This window comes from Monodelphis domestica, chromosome 1 (assembly GCF_027887165.1).
Source record: "Monodelphis domestica isolate mMonDom1 chromosome 1, mMonDom1.pri, whole genome shotgun sequence".
Classification (NCBI taxonomy): domain Eukaryota; kingdom Metazoa; phylum Chordata; class Mammalia; order Didelphimorphia; family Didelphidae; genus Monodelphis; species Monodelphis domestica.
In genome coordinates, this window is record NC_077227.1 from 258,884,461 (window position 1) to 258,904,481 (window position 20,021).

A 20,021-nucleotide genomic window follows, 5' to 3' on the forward strand; every position below is an offset into this window, starting at 1 on the left:
CAATTCAGTATTTTCTCTGCCATTAAATTTATATTAACAGTTAAATTAAAAGGTATAAATTCCCCACTAAATGACAGGATCAGTAGAGCATGTGTATGTGAAAATCCCAAGTATGTGATTTTCTTGATTAATAATTCAGCAATAAAAGCTTTTTGAGTAAAAAGAAATCTATATTTTATGTCATTCCTTTTGAAGAGAGATTATATTATAGTAGAAAGAACATCAGACCTAGAATTCACATTCTAAGCCTGACTAGTACTCCTGGGACCTCAAGAAAAGCACTTAATCACTTGAATCCAGTTTTGTCTTGTCTGAAATTATATATATATATATATATATATATATATATATATATATATATATATATATACATATTTGTGCCACCCTCAGAAAGTGTTCTGGGGAAACTGCTTTATCATCTTGGACGAACTACTGTATAAAATCATGTATGAAGATAAAGACTCAGCTCGCAGGAATATTGATAATTAGGGAAAAATACTCTTGAAAGTTCTTCACATGTAAGGGTAAATATAATCATATTAAAGGGTATGCAGTACCACCATATAGCCTTTTATTTTTAAATTCCTAGTAACAACTCTTAAGACAGAAGGGCAATGACTAGGCAATTGAGATTAACTGATTTATTCAGGGTCATGTACCTGGGAAGTGTCTGAGGTCAGATTTGAATGAACTCGGGACCTCCCATCTATCTACAGGCCTAGCACTCCAATCCACTGAGTCACCTAGCTGCCCCATATCATACTCTTTCTTGCTTAGTGATTTGAGGCCATAGAAAACTTAAGAAGGTCAAAGGAAATTTAGCAAGGGCCTTCCAGCTGACCAGGAAGGCCAAATAAGTCTATCCCTCATTAGTCTTAAGTAAAATGAATAGATTGGGTGTGAATATGATAGAGAGGAATGTCTAGAATCACCCAATTCCTGAGATACATGCAGGAACTGACAATAGTAGAGGGAATAAGCAGATTCACATCATGGACACTGAATAAACAATTTCTTTCTCTTTCCCCCATCTCCCTCCCTTTTCCTTTCCCCTCCCACCTCCCCCTCCCCCTTTTCTTTCTTCCTCTCTTCTCCTCCCCATCTTTTCCTTTTTCCTCTTCTCTCTCCCCTCCCCCTCTCCTTTCTTTCCTCTCTCCCCATTCCCCATCCCCTCAAGTCCCATTTCTACAGTGGTCCTGTGCAGGCAAGCAACTTAAGTCATGCTGAGTTGTAAATAGTTGATATATGATTGTGTGGCATCACAGTTACCCAAATTCAAATTCTGTTCTCTAGGAGGAGAGGAAGGAGAGGAGACAGGGAATGGGAGAGGATAGAGAACTTGGAGAGGGTCTTGGGGGATGGGTGGGATAGGATCACAATGCCCTGGGAGAGTGGGGTTGGAGCATAGAATTCAGAGCAGGAGGGATTATGGAAATCATATGGTTCCAACCCCCTCATTTTACAGATCAGGGACGTGAGCCCATAGAGTTTCCAGGAGAGGGGTGCTGTGAAGGGAAGGAAAGAGGGCACCAAGCATAAACTTTGTCTACCTCATTGTTTTACCTCTAGTCAGTTCAACATAGAGCAAGGGGCCTCCCGAAACATCACTACCACCAGCCTGCTTGGCCATTTTTATAAGCAAACTCTCTGCAAGGCGTCTGGGCCATTGTTTATGAAAGTCTGGGAAGGTCTGGGGCCAACTTGTACAGGGAAGTGTAAGAGAAAACTGTCGCATGTGGTCAGCAACTTCCCCATATAAGGAAGGAATGTTTGTTGGGGAGCGAAGACAAGTTTCCAGTGGCACGTGGTCTTTTCAGCAAGGATCTTTTGAATGTCTGAGGTGTGCATTTCACTGTCCTAGGCACTATGGGGTATAGGAAATAAGTCATAACAGATGAACCATGCCTTACAGAGCTTTTTGTATAGTTGGGAAGATAAGAAAACTTAAAGACCAGCTATGTGATACCCGCAGTAAGTGTTATTAGGCTCAGGGGGAAAGGGGATGGTTTGGGCGGTAGGCTTTGTGGTAGGTAGGATGCAGGACTTGAATCTGAGTCCTAAGGATAAGATAGGCCGGGGGAAAGAAGAGGGCTGTAGTCTAAGCAAAAGAAATAGTACTCATCTTGGGATGATAGCTCTGTTTTTGTTTTATTGGTATTTTTTTCTTTTTCTGTCTTACAATTTTTAAGCTTTATTAAGGGGTTTGATTACTTTTTTCAAACATCATCCCCAAGGGAGGGTTCTTCTGTTTTATTATTAACAAATTGGATCATTTAATATTTGTTTATGCTTTTAAAATATTCATTTAAATTTACCCCATTGCATAAAATTCTCCCTAGAATTTGAAATTTTTGCACTGACATCTGAATTCTCTGTGCCTCAAATTAATCTTACCGAGTCTTTCAATTATTATTACTTCCAATTAAAGAAAAATTCCTTCCTTTTTGAAAGATACGCAGGTGATCAAACTAATTGAAAACTTGGAATTTAAAGGGAATTGGATGCCTTTTAGTGCCTGCAGAATCTATTCCTATTTAATTTGCATTACACTGGAAAAAGCTGATTGAAATTGTATTGCTTTTTTCACAGATTCAGCTATGTCTGACTAGGACTTAGAGGGGAAAAAATATTTAACTGGAAAGGATGACCCTTGTAGTAAATTGTACTGAGTGTAAATAGAAGGTTAGAAATAGAAGATGCCTTGCAACATAAATTTTTCAGTTTGTTTCTGTAAACATTTTAGCCTTTGACCTGGAATTTATTTCAACTCCAGGGGGACTCAGCTGCTTTCCTGACTTTTGACTTAGCAGCACTGAAAAAAGATTGCCAAATATTATGATAATTCTTCCTTATTTTTTCAAATAGTTTTCCCCCCTTCTCTTGATACTCTCCCAACCCTTAATAATCCATGTAAGTTATGAAGAAAGGGAGAGGGCAGAGTAAGGAATCCAGGAAATTCTCAACTTCATGAAAGCTACTTCTGTCTCACAGTGAAAACTATCATTTTTCTTTGCTTTATTTTCTCATGGCCACTTGACCATGACAAAATAGGCAATTATATTGTTAATTTTCTGGTATTTAAGATCCAATAAAATCTTAACATTAAATGGAATTTAGAAGAACCATCAACTTACTTTGCTCCTTTTTGCAAGAGAGGGCTTAGTTTCTTTTTGAGATTTGTTGAAATATTGGCCAGCGATTGCTGGAGCCATAACAACAGCACCTGCATTCAGGTGGTCTCCATTCCCCAGTTGTGAGGACATTTCAGAGGAGACCAGTAATTTAGCCTTTCTTTATAGACTGCTCCTTGGAAGAGAAAGTAGGGAAGAAGTGGCTTTCTCCTGACTCAGTAGTTTCTTGCCTTCCCCCCCAATTCTGGCAGGCATTGAGTGACCGCTTCAGCGGTGAGATCCCTGATGACCAGATGGCTCACAGTTCCTTTTTTCCAGACGAGTACTTCACCTGCTCCTCCATTTGCCTCAGCTGTGGGTAAGTGAAGTCAACTATTCACCCTACCCACTACCAGAAGAGTGAGTAGACCTAGCTTACTTTGTAGGACAAATCAACAGGAGCCCATTTTTTAAAAGTCTCTCATAAGAAAGAAATGCTGGTCAACCATGATGTTTTATAAAGCTCAAAGACTCCTTAGAATTAACCTTTGAAAGCCCCAAACCAGAATGGTGCCTGGGCATTGTGGGATATGGGTTGGGCTTGGTTGCATATCTAAATGTCAACATCATATTGAATTATCTAACAAATATTAAATATCTAAGAGAGACCATTCAATACAGGATAAAGAGCCAGTGGGCTTATAGTAGGAGAATCTAGGTTTGAATCCTAATTTTGCCACTTATTCAATTTGACAAACATTTATTAAATAGGTCCTCTCATCAAGGCACTGAGAAAAAAATGAAGCAATCCCGCTCAAGAAGCTTACATTTTACAAGAAATATGGGCATATACAGTGTTTTAAGTTACATAAAAACACAAGATTTGATCCTCATTGACATTTCCTCTATTAATGAAGAAACAGGTTTAGAGAGGTTAAGTGATGGCTAGTGTAGGATCTGGGATTCAGTCCCAGGTTTTTCCTTGACTTTCCTCCTGTGTGACCCTGGGCAAATCACCCAGTTATCTGGGCCTTGGCTTCCTCATTTACAAAATGAGGGAGATACTGATTAACATTTTTATCAGTGATTTGGAAAAAGGCACAAATGGCAGCCTTAGCAAAATTGCAGATTATACAAAGTTGGCAAGAACACATTACAGAATCAGGATCCAAAGGATTTTACAGGCTAGAGCACTGAGGTGACCCTAATAAGATAAAATTTAATAACCATAAATATAAAGTGTTATATGTGGGTTCCACAAATTAATCCCACAAATGTACAGTGGAGAAAGTGTACATAGAAAATAATTTTTTCCTGAAAAAGTGTTGAAGGTTCAGTTAACAAGAAGCTCAGTAACAGACAATAACTAAAAAAAACCCCAAAGTAATACAGTCTTGTATTTTGTTAATAGAGGTGGTTATAGTTTCAGGAATAAGGGGGCAGGTAGTGGATTTTACTTTGTTCTATCAGACTTTGTTGAGTATTTTGTTCAGTTATGGTTGTTACATTGTGGGAAGGCAAGACTGATAAATTAGAGAATGTCCAGAGGAGGACAGTCAGAACAGACTGTCTGAGGATCAGGTGAAGGACCTGGGATGTTTTAGCTTCTAGAAGGGTAGAGTTAGGAAGGATATAATGATAATCATATTCAAGGATTTAGAGGATTATAATATGGATTAGAAGAAGACTTGCTCTATTTGCCTGAACAAGTTCAGAGGGAAGAAAAAGAAGCAATGGGGAGAAATTTCAAAGACACATTTAAGCTTGATATAAAGGGGGGGAAATTCCCTGTTGAGTTATCCATTTTGTAATGTGTTGTCTTTGGGGGTGGAAGGTTGCTTGATACTGGAGCCTTCAGGTAAAAACTTGACTACTTGTCAAGTATGTTGTAGGAGAAATTCTTTTTCAGGTATTGGGTGGACTAGATTTAAGAGTCAAGATTTAGATTCAAATCCCAGCCCAGACATAGATCACCTAACCTCTCTGTGCCTCAGTAGCTTCATCTTTAAAATGAGGGGATTGAATTGGATGACCCTTAAGGTCCCATCTGGCTCTCAGTATGATCCTATGATATTAAGCTTCATCTGTAATTAAGCATTTGGCCTCTTTGTTCTTTTTTTTGGTTCTTTTTTCCTAACAGGAAACTCCCAAGTTCTGCTTTAGCTTTTTTTCCCTTTTCACTCCACAATGACTCAACTATCTTTCAAACTCTTTTTTGCACTCACAAAACTGCTATCCTAGTTCAGGTCCTTATCGCATCCTACCTTGATTATTGCAATACCCTCTTCACTGACCTCCTTGTTTTTCAAGTCTTTCCTCCAGTCTGTTCTTCATAGCTGCCCAATTGATATTCCTCAAGTATAGTTCTGCCCATGTCACTTGTCTGCTCAGTAATGTCAAGTTTTATTTGGCATTTAAAGCCCTCTATAATCTGACTTAAGCATATTTTTTCAATCTTATACATTTATTCCCTTTCATGCACTGAATAGTCCTCCTACATGACATTATAATCTCCCACTCCTCTGCCGTTGCAGAGGCTGTGAGCCCTTTGCCTGAAATGCCTATTCTCCCCTCTGCCACTTGGAATTTCTAAGGTTTCTTTAAATCCTAGCTCACGTACTACTTGATCTTTCTTGATTACTTCCCAATAGTTGCTAGTACCTCTTCCCAAATTATTTTGTATTTAAAAATCTATATATTTCCTTTCTACTTGTGTAAATGTGTATGTACATATTTTTTCCTTTTCCTCTGCTTCCCCTTGATCCCATGTAAGCTATTTGAGGATAAGGATTGTTTCATTTTTCTCTTTGTATTTGTTTCCCCAGTGTCTAGCACACAGCAGACACTTAATAAATATTTGTGAATTGATTTCTGTTCCTGGGTTGTGAAGAAAATGGTTTTCTTTTTCCCTGATGATTGAAAGTTGGAGAGGAAAGCCAAATGTTATCTAGGATGTCCCTCAGCCAATTCCTAGTCATAGTAATGCTGATGACTGCACCACAGTACTATCCTGTGGCTGATCTGGAGCCCAAATATCTTCTAGGCTAACAGCATTAGTTTGTTGCCCCACTGTGATTTTTTGGATTGTAGGTCCGGATGTAAAAACAGCATGAATCATGGAAAAGAAGGAGTGCCTCATGAAGCAAAAAGCCGCTGTAGATACTCCCACCAGTATGATAACCGGGTTTATACCTGTAAAGTAAGTAACTGGGGGAGTTTGTTTTTTTCTGCTGGCCTGCTTCTTTGTTCTTTTCCTCTGAGAGAGACTTGAAACTTGAAATAGTCCCAGGAGCTACCTCTTGTCTTAGCTCTCTGCTTCTGGAGTCCAAGAGTGTTGTAATGCTACTGGTGCTTTTGGTCAAGTGTTCATTTTCAGATGAGATGTTCTTTCAGACAAATCCTGATTTTTTTCACCTCATGTCTTGATAGATCTACAGTTTAAAGATTGATCTTATGGCTGCATAGTCACATAAGACTTCTTTAGCCACAAAGTGTCATCTTATCATTTTTAGATTTTATATATTCATATGTTATATCTGTGTTCTATTGATTAATTTCCAGAATATGGGCTTCTTTAGAAAAATGTTTTTTTTTTCCTGACCTATATTTGATCCAGAATTTCAGTAGTGTTCATGTGGGATTAGGGTCTCTTGTAGATGCAAGAAGCTGATGGAGCACTATATATATATATATATATATTCCAGGCCTGCTATGAAAGAGGAAAGGAAGTCAGTGTGGTGCCTAAAACATCTGCTTCTACTGATTCCCCTTGGATGGGCCTTGCAAAGTATGCATGGTCTGGGTGAGTAGAGGTAGTTGAGTTCAGATACTTTTAGTATATGCTCAGCTCCTCCTTACACCTACCTGGGTAACGATTTACCTCCATTACAGGTATGTGATTGAGTGTCCTAACTGTGGTGTGGTATATCGTAGTCGGCAGTACTGGTTTGGGAATCAAGATCCTGTGGACACAGTAGTACGGACAGAAATTGAACACGTCTGGCCTGGAGTAAGTATTCCCCTTTTTTCTTTTTTCTCATCTGCTATTATGTAGATGTGACAGAATTATATTTGGTGTTAGGAATAGTCATTAATAGGTTGGTAATTATTGGCAAGGATATTAAAAAAGGAAAATGATCGTTGTAGGAGAAGTCTGGGAGGATAAGCACAGAAATGCGTTATTGATGGAGCTGCAAAGGGATCTAATTCTTCTGGAAAGTAATTTGTAACACTATTCAAAAAGTCACCAAACTATTATGTACTCTTTTGACTCAATGACAGATCTACTACTGTTGATATATATTCCCAAATATTTTTTTTTTAAAGAAAGGAGTCATATATACAAAAATATTTGTAGTAGTGCTTTTTTTGGTAACAGAGCAACAAAATTGGTGTCCATCAGTTAGGTAGTGGCTGGACAAATCATGGTGTATAATTGTAATGGAATTTTATTGCATTGTAAGAAATTATGGATTCAGAGAAATCTGAACTATATGAACTAATGCATAGTGAAGTGAGATAAACCAAAATGTTTTCTACAGTGACCAAAGCACTTTAAAGAAAAAGAAGTTTGAAATACTTAAGAACCATGATCAAAAAGGATAGTAAGGAGCCATTTTTCCACCTTTGATAGAAAAGTGATGAACTAGGTTTGTAGAATCAGATTTAATGTTTTCAGATACAGTCAATGTGTGTGTTTTATTTTGCATTACTTTACTTGCTTACATAGGGCATTTTCTGAAGAATATGGGGCAGGGGTAGTATATGTGTAGAGTGATAATGGGAAGACAGGTATGCTAGTTCAACAGTGAATGGATCCAGTCATTCTGGAAAGTAATTTGAAGCTATAGTACCTCCACAAATCATTAAACTGTGTATACCCTTTAAACCTAAAATATGGCTACTACTATCATACTCCAATGAGATTTTTTTTTGAAAGACGGAAAAGACCCAGGTGTGCAAAGATATTTCTTTTAACCCATAACTTGTTTTGATTTTGTATTGATTTCAAGGCAGAACAGTGGTAAGGGCTAGGCAGTTGGGGTTAAATGATTTGCCCAGGGCTACACAGCTAGGAATTGGCTGTGCTCATGTTTGAATACAGGACCTCCCATTTCTAGGCCTGACTTTTCTATCCACTGAACCTCCTAGCTGCCCCCAAAGATATTTCGAATAGCATTTTTTTAAGCCAAGAACTTGAAATAAAGTGGCCAGCCGTCATTTGGAGAATGACTGAAAAAATGATGAGCATATGAATGTTTTTAAAATGATGAGCAAATGAATATTTTTAAAATGTTTCATTAATTTTCTATTCTCTCTTTTCATACTTTACATTCATAAGCTCATCAAGTATGAAAAGAGAGAATAGAAAATTAATGAAACGTTTTAAAAATATACAGAAAAGAGTAAAAGGAAATTTTGAGGGGAGCAAAATTGAGTAAGGCAGCAAAACTGCCATGCTAAACAATATGTAATCTAAAAAAGCACAGCAATCAAGTTATATGTCAAGAGATTCATGAAACCTTGCAGAATCTTCTTGTTATGTTTTTCTTTGGATAAAGAAATGTTCATATTTTGATATTTTTCACGTTTTTTTTTTAAACCCTTACCTTCTGTCTTGGAATCAATACTGTGTACTGGTTCCAAGGCAGAAGAGTGGTAAGGGCTAGGCAATGGGGGTTGTCACACAGCTGGGAAGTATCTGAGGTGTGGATGAGAGAATAGGAAAAAGTCTGCAATAACCCTCAGTTAATTCCCCGATACAGAGGACAAATTTGAATTTAGGACCTCCCATCTCTAGGCCTGGCTCTCAATCCACTGAGCTACCCAGCTGCCCCCTTTCACGTTTTATAGTAGAAATTTTAATTAGTACGCATGTGTGACCTTTAAGATCCTTCTTGGTTCCTTTTCCTTATTTTACAGTTTTCTTTTGAATTCAAGATGTTAAGAAAAGATTCTTCCATTAATAAGGAAATCATTTGCTGCTTTTATTTTATGAAACTTAGATTTTCATATGGAATAATAAAGGAACAAAGGTTAACCTTAAACTTCTTTACCCACAGAAAAAGGTAGGCTGTCACAACCCTGAATTCTTAATTCTTGGCTCCTCTTCTAAAAGGTGTTTTATTTAAAAAAATTTTTTTTTTAATTAAAACCCTTACCTGCTGTCTTGGAGTCAATACTGTGTATTGGCTCCAAGGCAGAAGAGTGGTAAGGGCTAGGCAATGGGGGTTAAGTGACTTGCCCAGGGTCACACAGTAAAAGGTGGTTTTTAAAGCTGGATCTTTGTGTCTGAACAGCTATCTATTGTTGCATCTTATCTACTTTAGTGTCACAATCCAGAGCATTTTGTTGTTTATTCTTCTTGTTTGAACACCTTTGTTTTCTGAATTGGTCAGTGTATTTCTCATAGATCCCTCTGGGTCGTTCAAGAACACTGCATTGCCACTAATGGAGAAGTCTATTACATTTGATCGTACCACAGTGTATCAGTCTCTGTACAATGTTTTCCTGGTTCTGCTCCTTTCGTTCTGCATCACTTCCTGGAGGTTGTTCCAGTCTCCATGGAATTCCTCCACTTTATTGTTCCTTTGAGCACAATAGTATTCCATCACCAACAGATACCACAATTTGTTCAGCCATTCCCCAATTGAAGGGCATCCCCTCATTTTCCAATTTTTTGCCACCACAAACTCTTTGGATATTAAAAAACAAACAAACTTCTTACCTTCTGGGGGCATGCAAGGTGGCTTAGTGGCTTAGAGAGTCAAGCCTGGAGTTCTTGAGTTCAAATCTGCCCTCTGATACTTCCTAGCTGTATGACCCTGGGCATGTCTTTGAACCAGCTGTGTAGTCCTTATTGCTCTTCTGTCTTGCAACTAATACTTGGTATTGATTCTGAGACAGAAGATAAGAGTTTAAAAAACATTAACAAAACCCCCCTGCCTTCTTTCTTATTATCAGTTCTTTGTCCTTGCATCCCTAGTGCCTAAGCACATAGTAGTGTTAGGCATGTAATAAAATACTTGTTGATTGATTTGTGAAGTTTAAATAATGGAGACTATTTGGCTTCTCAGAAACATTTGCTCCTTTCTTTTCTTTGGAGGCATAACACATGCCCGCTTATTTGTTTCAGACAGATGGATTTCTGAAGGACAACAACAATGCTGCCCAGCGCCTGCTAGATGGGATGAACTTCATGGCTCAGTCAGTGTCCGAGCTGAGCCTTGGGCCCACAAAGGCAGTGACATCTTGGCTCACAGACCAGATTGCTCCAGCCTATTGGAGACCCAACTCTCAGATCCTGGTATGTGGGAGCATGTGCACAGTCCCACCAGCCCTGTTGTTGTGCATTACACCATGTATCAGCACAGCAGGCACTAGACAGGCATATCCATTTGTCCCCCATCAAAATCCACAACTTTTGACTGGAGATAGTGTAGTACTATCTACCTGGGTTTTATTTGCCATTTGACCACTGATTCAACTTGGTGACTTTAGACAAGGCCCGTCTCCTTCCTGGTTTCCGTTTGACCATCTGGGAGTAAGCAAATGAATTGTGGTAAAGGGATCTGGAATTGCTTATTTCATATAGCTTAAGAAGCCTAAAGTAGTGAGTTTAAATTTTGGATACCCTAGGCTCCACAAAGCTTTTTTTTGGAAAATTGCCTTAATTCTGTTTAAGAAAAACATAGAGACCAGAGGTCCTGGGTTTAAATTTGGCCTCAGACACTTCCTAGTTTGTGACCCAGTGCAAGTCACTTAACCCCAATGACCTAGCCCTTACTGCTCTTCTGCCTTAGAACCAATACACAGTATTGATTCTATGATGGAAGGTGAGGGTTAAAAAAAAAAGAAGAAAAATATTTATATTATTGCCATGGTCTAATTATCATGACCACATTCTCTATTGGTGATAGTGTTGTCAAGCCTGGTGGGGTACCACTTTTGGGAGGGAGGTTTCCAGGGTACTTAACTGTTTTTCACTGATCCTTTTACCTGAACTGACACAATCGATCTGCTCTTTTTTGTTTCTGCATTGTTAGAACTGCAATAAGTGTGCAACATCATTTAAAGACAACGATACCAAGCATCATTGCAGGGCCTGTGGGGAGGGCTTCTGTGACAGCTGTTCTTCTAAGACACGGCCGGTACCTGAGCGGGGCTGGGGGCCTGCACCTGTTCGAGTGTGTGACACATGCTTTGATGCAAGAAACATCCATTTAGGTAATGCAGGACAAGAGAGTTGCAAGGGTAGAGAGAGAGAGTGCTTTCTTTCTTTGGGCAGCCCTCTGGGCATTTGGGATTGGATCCCCCCCAACACTGATCCACTTCCAAACTGGATCATTTTTCTGAGAGCAATTACATCTTTGGTTTTGGCCAATCCACTTTTCTGTACACCTAGTCCTATGGGTGCTATTTCTCAATGCACTTAGTATATACCTTGCATTTCTAATCCTCTGGAGATAAAATTAGCAATAGGTAAGTTCTGGAAAGGCAGTGAGTGCTATTTGTGGAAGAGAACCTTCATTTATGTTCTCTTCTTGAAGACTTATTTAGTGCCATTAAGCAAAACATTTCTCATTGATTTTGAAGGAAGGGTGGTAAATATTCTCAGGATAAAAAAAAGAGGATAATTTTACTTGATCCCTTGTCCTCAGCTGAAGGTATGCTCCAAACCGTACAGAGTTTAAATTGTACTACCCTGGAAGAAGAAGTTTTTTTCCCCCTTTCATATCCCTGAATTTTCACAAGGGTCTTCATCTCTTGGAGATGAATGAGGATTTATCTTTAGGGTTTGAGGCTTTTCTCTCAACACAGAAATATTTTTTGAACAGATGTTCCAGAGGCACAAGTGGATGAAGAAGGTGGGACACTGATTGCCAGGAAGGTGGGTGAGGCGGTGCAGAATACCCTGGGAGCAGTAGTAACGGCCATTGATATACCACTAGGTAGGCATGAACAGTGATTCACTGAAATGTGGGTGCATTCCTAGCAAAGTTATGAGTTTTTGTATTCTCTTTTTAAATTCAATTTTATTTTCAGTTCCAAATTTTCTCTCCTTCTTCCCCTTCCTCAACTCATTGTAAAGGTAAGAAAGGCAAATAGGTATAGTCAAACTCAACAAATTTCTGCATTAGTTTTATCCCTCCCTCCCTACCCCCCCCACCCCTCAACAAAAATCAAGAAAGAGAAAATGAATAGTAGGGCCCCCATATCTTTGTGTTTTTTTTTGCAGTGTCAGTTATCTGAGGTCAACCTGATGTGCCAAACCCCACTGGAAGTCTTGTTTGTGGCAACAGTTTATACCAGCAGTCTCTTCTGCTTCCACTTTTAGTATTTATCTTAGGGTTTTTTTTCCCCTTGGATGGGGTTGCTTGTGAGGCTGTGTAGCACTGTAGAAGCACATGTTTGGGGTTTAATAGGTTTTTGCTTATGTCCGTGGTAGGTCTTGGAATTTATCCCCCATGGCTACTGAACTTCAGTCTGCACTCTGAGGCTCAGTTCTCTCTCTCTGGAAGTGGTTAGCATATCCACCCTTTTCAAAATCATAGGGAGCAGTTAGTTATGATGTTTATTATACCATATTTTTCTTTACCTGGGGGTCCTGAAAATGGCTAATTCTTGTCTCTCAGGGACTTCTGCTTAGATCTATATTAGTGAACTTAAGTTTAGTAATTCCATGGGTATCCCCAGGAGGCAAATAATTGTATCAGCGAGAGCCACTAACCAAGAACATAATTTTCTTTTTTTAAAGTTTAATTAATTAAGAATATTTTTCCATGGTTATTTGATTCATGTTCTTTCCCTCCCCTCCTCCCACCCCCTTCCCATAGCCAATGATCAATTCCACTGGGTTTTACATGTATCATTGATCCAAACCTATTTCCATATTATTGATATTTGCACTACGATGATCGTTTAGCGTCTATGTCCCCAGTCATATTCCCATCGACCCATATGATCAAGTAGTTGTTTTTCTTCTGGATTTCCTTTCCCATAGTTCTTCCTCTGGATGTGGATAGTGTTCTTTCTCATAAGTCCCTCAGAATTGCTCTGGGTCATTGCATTGCTGCTAGTAGAGAAGTCCATTACATTTGATTGTGCCACAATGTATCAGTCTCTGTGTACAATGTTCTCCTGGTTCTACTACTTTTGCTCTGCATCACTTTTGGAGGTTGTTCCAGTTCATGTGGAATTCCTTCAGTTCATTCTTCTTTTTTGACAATAGTATTCCATCACCAACATATAGCACAATTTGAAGAACAGAAAAGTTAGACTTGTGAAGTGTGTTTGCTATGGAGTAAGGAGCAAATATACTTCCAGAGTTCAGGTGGGGTAGAGTAGCTGAAGATTCGAGAATTGGGACTGTGTAGAAACAAAGTTGATCTTTTGAAGTTGTCTGTGTGCTTTACTCAATATAGAGTAGTTTGATTTTAACTAAAGAGTTTAGGAAGCTTTTTCAATACCTTATGAGTGACCACAGAGATGATATTTGCCATAATTACCCCTGGGTAAATGAAAGCATTTTTTTGTTGCTGCTTGTTTTTCCCCTCTGCTAAAGTATATCTAGATCAGATCTTACCTCAGACACTTCCTAGGTGTATGATCCTGGGCAAGTCACTTAACCCTGATTGCTTAGCCCTTTACTGTTCTTTTGCCTAGGACCTATACTGTAAAGATTAAAATTTAGGGAGACTGAGGCAGGTAGAAATTAGTTTCTCTCTGCAGGGAGTATTATATTTTATGAGGTTTATTAAAGATTAAGGATTAAAGAAAATACAGAATAAGAAACACATGCCTAGGCCAGAGAGGCCTAGACAAGACCTCACCTACATTATGAAAAGAGCCATGTCTGCTCCAAAACAGAAGTCCAGAAGCCCCCTCAGTAGGCGGAGAACTCCTTTATATAATCATTTGTGTTCTCGCCCAGGCGAGAATTCAGTGTGATTACAAAGCACTCTGGGGAAGTGGAGCAAAGGATTCTGGGGATTTGAGTCCTGAATTCGAGTCTATTTTTTGCAATACTTAGTATTGATTATAAAACAGAAGTTGCGATAAGACAGAAAATAAATAATAATGGCAATAAAGTCTGTCTAGGAGTCATTTAGTCTATAATGTTAGAATAGCTTAAGGCAGGTAGCTTTTGTGGTGTTTATGTAGCTTGCTGGGTCTAACCATAATTCTGTCCCTGTCATAGGTCTTGTGAAAGATGCTGCCAGACCTGCCTATTGGGTACCTGACCATGAGATCCTGCACTGCCACAATTGCCGAAAGGAATTCAGTATAAAGCTTTCCAAACATCACTGCCGGGCCTGTGGCCAAGGCTTCTGTGACGAGTGTTCCCATGATCGCCGAGCTGTCCCCTCTCGAGGCTGGGACCACCCGGTCCGCGTCTGCTTTAACTGCAATAAAAAGCCTGGTGATCTTTAACACCAGCTCCCTCTCCAGGTCCTTCACAATTCCTTAGGTTCTCAGGGTTAGAAACAAATCTCTTTGGGGGTCTTCCCCTCCTTGACCTGGTAGCCTATTGTAGTGTGTGCCCTCTTTCCTAGATTTCCTCGGGGCTCTACCACTTCCTTAGGGGAGGCCAAGTGTCAAGTTGGGGTTGAGTACAGCAGTTCAGGGCTGAAGGCCTAAATCCCTCGGGGTGGGGGGACTGGGCAGCTCATTTTAAAGGTGAGTGAACCAGAATCCGTTGCATTTTATTCCAGTTTAAAAAATAAAATATAAATACATATATCTAGAATTATAAATAAATATATATAAATATAAAGAAAATGAGTGCTAAGGATGCAGTTGGCTCCTGAATCCTTAACACAAAATTACCGGCGCAGGGAAAAATGGTAGCAAAAGTTCTCCTCTGCGAGGCTGGGCTAGGTCCAAAGCCATTGCATTGCTTGTTAGCCTTTTGCTTGTTCTCTTAAAGCATTTTAAAGTCTTTCCTTCTTTCCTTTCTCATCTTCCTCATTTAAAGGGTAGACTTCTCCAGCTGCTAAGGAGACTTAAGGCTTTAGGGCATAATGCTTTGGACAGCTGTATGGGGAAATTCTACCCTTTGGTGTTCAAGAGGGCTTAAATTCTGATTCCTTGGCTAAGCCTGTTTCAGCCAGGAACCACCCAGATTCAAGTGCAGGTCACTAGAATGAATGCTGGGTGAGGGGCTTTGGCTTTGGAATTCTAGGTTTCAGCCTCCAGGAAAAGCAGGGTGTGGATATCAGGCCACCCCCTGTATTTGAGAGCACAGGAAGAAGATAAATTCTCCTCTGCTCCTTTTTAAAAAAGGCATCTTTACTTACTGTTGGGGTTTTTCTCCAGGCTTTTCTGAGATGCAAGGGAACCTTTGAAATTTAGCACTTGGGTACTCTCCCTCACCTACTTCTCCTTAAAGCCTGTGACTTACTTCCAAGTGTTGGCCTAGGATTTTAATGCTTGTTTTAAAGTGTCTTATTCTTGGTTCCCAAACACATGAGCCCTCTAATTGTTAGAGGGATGACTGTGAGAATTCTTCCAGGGACAAAGAGCACAGATTGGACTGTTAAAGTTTTATCAAAACATATATATCTCTATGTGTGTGTGCACATAGGTGTGTATGCATACACATATATGTGCATGTGTGCACATGCACACACACTACAATAGAGCACATAGAAAACAAAATTCCATCATCTCTTCAGTCCTTGCAGGAGAAATCAAATGGACTTCTGTTTATTAAGGTACTGGATCTCCATCCCTAACAATGAGGTGACTGGAAAGAGACTGTTTGTGCTAAAATAATCTTCCATGATGGATTTTATCTTCTATGGCCAAAAACTAATTAAAAAGCAACAAAATTCTGGACTGTACTAAATGGAAAGTTTGCCCCTTAATGATGACTGGTGTGTGTGTGTGTGTGTATGTATGTGTGTATATGTGTGTTGGAGGGGCATCCTATTTGAGAGATAGTTCATGATCATGGGTAGCCAGAATTGGGTCCTACTCAGAGACCTGTTCCCTTACTGTCTCCTTATAGCACAGTGGCTGAGGCCCTCCTTCTAGAACTGTATATTATTAAATTAACTGTTATAAAGGAATATTCCTTCTGAAACGTGAGCTGTCCTTTTTTTCTTCCCTGACCCCTCATAATGAATAATTAATGCACACTTCTGCATCCTCATTGGTGGGGAAGCCATTACTGGCTGCATCGAGGACAAAAAATAAGGTAGGAACCTCATTTTTGGGGAAATGTCAGTTTGGTAAATTTCCTTTCCTTCTCTTTCCTAATCCTTTCAAATTTTCTTATTCTTCAGCAGGCTAGAGGCATTACTTGCCTTATGGGTAGTTTGGTTGGCACATACATAATTTTAAAGATAGGGTGTGAGGGTAGGTTTAGTTTATTTTAACTGATGTAGGCCTTTGTTTTTGGAGTGATGGGTAAGTACTTTCTCATTTTCATGCCTTTAATGTTTTTTCATATTATGTTCATTCTCAAGTTCTCCATTAGACCTTTAGTTTCTTGCATTGGATGCATGTAAGATTCTACTTCTTTCCTCATTCTCAACTCTTGTCAAAATGCTGCTTATTTTCCTTCTTTTAGCCATAACCACTCTCATGTTCTTTCTTTGCCCAAACTACTTTCCCCTTGATTGTTCTCATTTTCCGTTCTTTAGCTTTCTCTTCTTTTTCTTTCTTTTTGTTTGGGGGTGGGAGTGGGGTGGCACTTGGTAGGAAACAGAGTAGGCTAAAGATTAGACATACTAAAAGGACTGAAATTTAAGAATACATTCTAGTACCAAGCTGTGTCAATTGATGCAGTACATTTTTTAAACCTAAAGTGGAGGGACAGTAAGCATTTATTAAGTGTGTAATTAGGTGCCAGGCACTATAACTAAGTTACTATATGCTAATATATATATTTATATGGGGTAACTAGGTCACACAATGGATAGACTAGCCTTAGACACTTAATTGCTGTGTGACCCTGGGAAAATCTCTTAACCCCTTTTGCCTCAGTTTTCTCAACTTTCAAGTGACCCAGAGAAGGAAATTGCAAACCATTTCCAGTGTCTTTGTCAAGAAAACCTCAAAAGGATTCATGAAGAATTGAACATGACTGAAAAAACTGAAAAATAAAACAAATTGCACTTGTATAGCTCACACGTGATTGGCCTACAACAATGTTTCGTAACAATTTTAGGATTTTGTGAACTTGAGTGGGGAGAAAAATTATGCTTTTATTTTCACTGAACTCTGAAATTTAGCATTTTCTTTCATTTTCATTGTAGTCAATAAACATTTTTTTCAAAAAGCTGACAAGAAAGTCTATGATGCTAAACAGGTTAAGACCCTCTGGTCTAGATAAATGTTTAACAATATCTCTAGTCTTAAACTTTTGTTTGGAGTATAAAGTAATGTAGAAAATCCTTGATTCTTTTCATTGGTCCAATCACAGCAATATGCAGAAGTACATCTTATTGTGAAATCTTTTCTAAGCAGTTTTTTCTACAATTAATTCTTTTTTCTACCTTTACTCAGGCTCAAAGTTTTTTTCATTGGTAGTGGTTATGTTTGCTAAGCACTGAACTAGTTTCTGATATGTTTTTCAGTATGGCTGACTAAGCGGTTTCCTAAGCAATGGTACTTGAAGGATTCTATCATCTCCATCCCTTGGGTGGACATGGCAGCATGGGGAATCTGGAGAGTGCTGTAGCTAAACCTTGCAGCAAAGACCCCTCTCCTAAGATGGCAGCAGCAAATAAATCAAAACACTCTAGTGAGACTAAATAGAAGCATACTCAGAAATGCCAAGGGACGTCATAGACATTGTTATTTGGGCTCCTGACTTTGCCTGTACAATGGTATCTTTGTTCAGAACACTTTCATTGTCTTGTGTTGACTAGGTTAGGATGATATGTTCCTCAAAAAGGTAAAAAAGGAAATAAAAAAGGCATCTACTACTTTAAAAATTTTTTGTAGAGGGGAATTTAAAGATTTGGTAATCATTGTCAGCCTAGTAGTTTCCTTTGACTAAAATCTCCATAGGCCATCGTGGTAATCCTTTTCATTCAAAAGAAGGGTAAAAGCAGAAATAAAAAACAAACTAGGAACCAAATGCTAAATGAATTTTTATTTAACAACTAATTTGTAAATGATGATTTTAACCTATTTACACTTTAAATTTTCTGTCTTTTTCCCTGGTGAGGAAAAAATTTGGCCCACAGAAAAAAACAATCATTTAAAAAATCTATATAAGTAGTTTAGCTTTAATAAACAATGTTACCTAACTACTCAGTTTAGATAGAATTTTTTTAAACTAAGGAAATTGTCTTAGCCTTGAGAACCTTTTAATGCCTGTCTGTACATGTTTGTGAAAGGAGAGTGAGGGACAAAAGAAAATCATGACTCAGTGATTCATAGCTCCTGAGTTCCTTCTGTAGTTGCCTTAAGTTAAATGCTTTCATGTGATTATTGTGTCCCCTTTTAGAGTCTATTATAAAAATCTAATACAGAAATCCAAAGTCTTTAAGGAACTTAATAATAAATTATTAAAATGCAGCAAAGTCTTCAAATCTGGGGGAAAGGAGGGGCATATACACTTGGGTTAAAAAATGGAAACTCATCCAACTTAAGCTACAATTGCATATCCTGGTTGTAGTCGATGTGTGACAGTCTAAATCCAAGTAATTTTCTTAATTAACTGAGAGAACAGAAATTAACAGAAAAGCATTATATGTGGTGTTACTTATATATGACATTGCTACATTTTCTAATAGCAACTGACATCTTCCCTTTCTTTTCCTCATTCAAAAGTCTTTCAGAAGTTGTCTGTAACAATCCGTATCTGGAAAACAATCCTTTCTGCGGCATTCCTTAAATCTGGTCAACCACTGGAAGCATTTGGTTCTCCAGGAGTGGGGAGCCTACTAATACCTGAGGAAGTTATCAGTTCCACTTGTTTCTCTTCTTAACCCTGAAACTTGAGCTTTTTGCTTCTACATCTCTTTTTTATTTTAGGATCAAATAGTATAATCACTCCTTCCACATGATCACCGACTTCTTTAAATGATCTTTCCTCAATCATTTGACATTTGACAATCATGTGTTCTCCCAGCTTTCTGAAATGTAGCTCCTAGAACTGAAAACATGTGGCCCAACCAGTCTCGTATGCATACTAGTCTCAAGTTAAGAAGAGGGGAAATTTGAATAGCAGATTTTTATCTGAAAAATTTAAAGATTTTACATATACCTCACTAAAATGCTTCCGATTATCAAACAGGTGTTTATTTAGGCTCTGAATCGGACTTAAACTTTAGGTATTTAAGAACATTCTGAGAAAGAGTTAATAGGGTTCACCATGGTACTAAAGGAATGAGTCTGACACAAAAATGGTTAAGAACACCCTTGCTATGTGAAACCTGCCTTTGGGATATCTTTGAAGATCAAGCAAAATACAAATCAATCAGCCAATTAGTCAATCAGCCAGCATTTAGTAAGTACCTGCTATATGTCAGACACTGCTAAATGCTAAATCCATATGGAAGATGAGGCAGTCATATAGCAGAAATAAGGAATAATGTTGTGACAGTTTGGCTTATAGCATATTGAGTGAACCTTGATAAAAGATTTACACATATTAATATGGACAAAAATAGGTTATGATGTGGTATAATTACGCTGTAGAGCAAGTACCTATGTCAATGAACAATGTTTAGCAGACTCATAACCTCTTGTCTTTGTGAGAAGTAAGTGTAAGCTGGAATGTTTCAATAAAAGCTCTTTAGTGAGTATGTGAATTAGGGGTAGATTTTTATGTGTATAAATTTATAGATGAAAAGGATACAGAACTTGTTATTACCTTTATTATTTCCTAGGAAATAGCTAGGTTAGTTGGAAATTAAGATGACAGATTTAACTTTAAAGTTAATAATTATG

At 38.4% G+C, this 20,021-nt stretch overlaps 1 protein-coding gene across 5 annotated transcripts in view; it reads left to right on the forward strand.

Annotated features, from left to right (window-relative positions):
* Positions 1–16,197, forward strand: part of ZFYVE1 (zinc finger FYVE-type containing 1) — a 64,460-nt gene extending 48,263 nt beyond the window's left edge. For 3 of the 5 annotated variants that reach the window (XM_001368264.4, XM_016427671.2, XM_016427670.2), the window contains 8 exons: positions 3,383–3,489; positions 6,201–6,309; positions 6,815–6,912; positions 7,002–7,119; positions 10,246–10,416; positions 11,156–11,336; positions 11,948–12,061; positions 14,311–16,197. In XM_001368264.4, coding sequence (XP_001368301.1) covers positions 3,383–3,489; positions 6,201–6,309; positions 6,815–6,912; positions 7,002–7,119; positions 10,246–10,416; positions 11,156–11,336; positions 11,948–12,061; positions 14,311–14,543 — 1,131 coding nt within the window. In that variant the 3' untranslated portion in view covers positions 14,544–16,197. Of the gene's footprint in view, positions 1–1,432; positions 1,841–1,949; positions 1,972–3,382; positions 3,490–6,200; positions 6,310–6,814; positions 6,913–7,001; positions 7,120–10,245; positions 10,417–11,155; positions 11,337–11,947; positions 12,062–14,310 lie in introns of those variants that run through there. The other 2 variants (XM_016427672.2, XM_016427673.2) reach the window with 2 other exon arrangements.
* Positions 16,198–20,021: the final 3,824 nt, after the last annotated feature.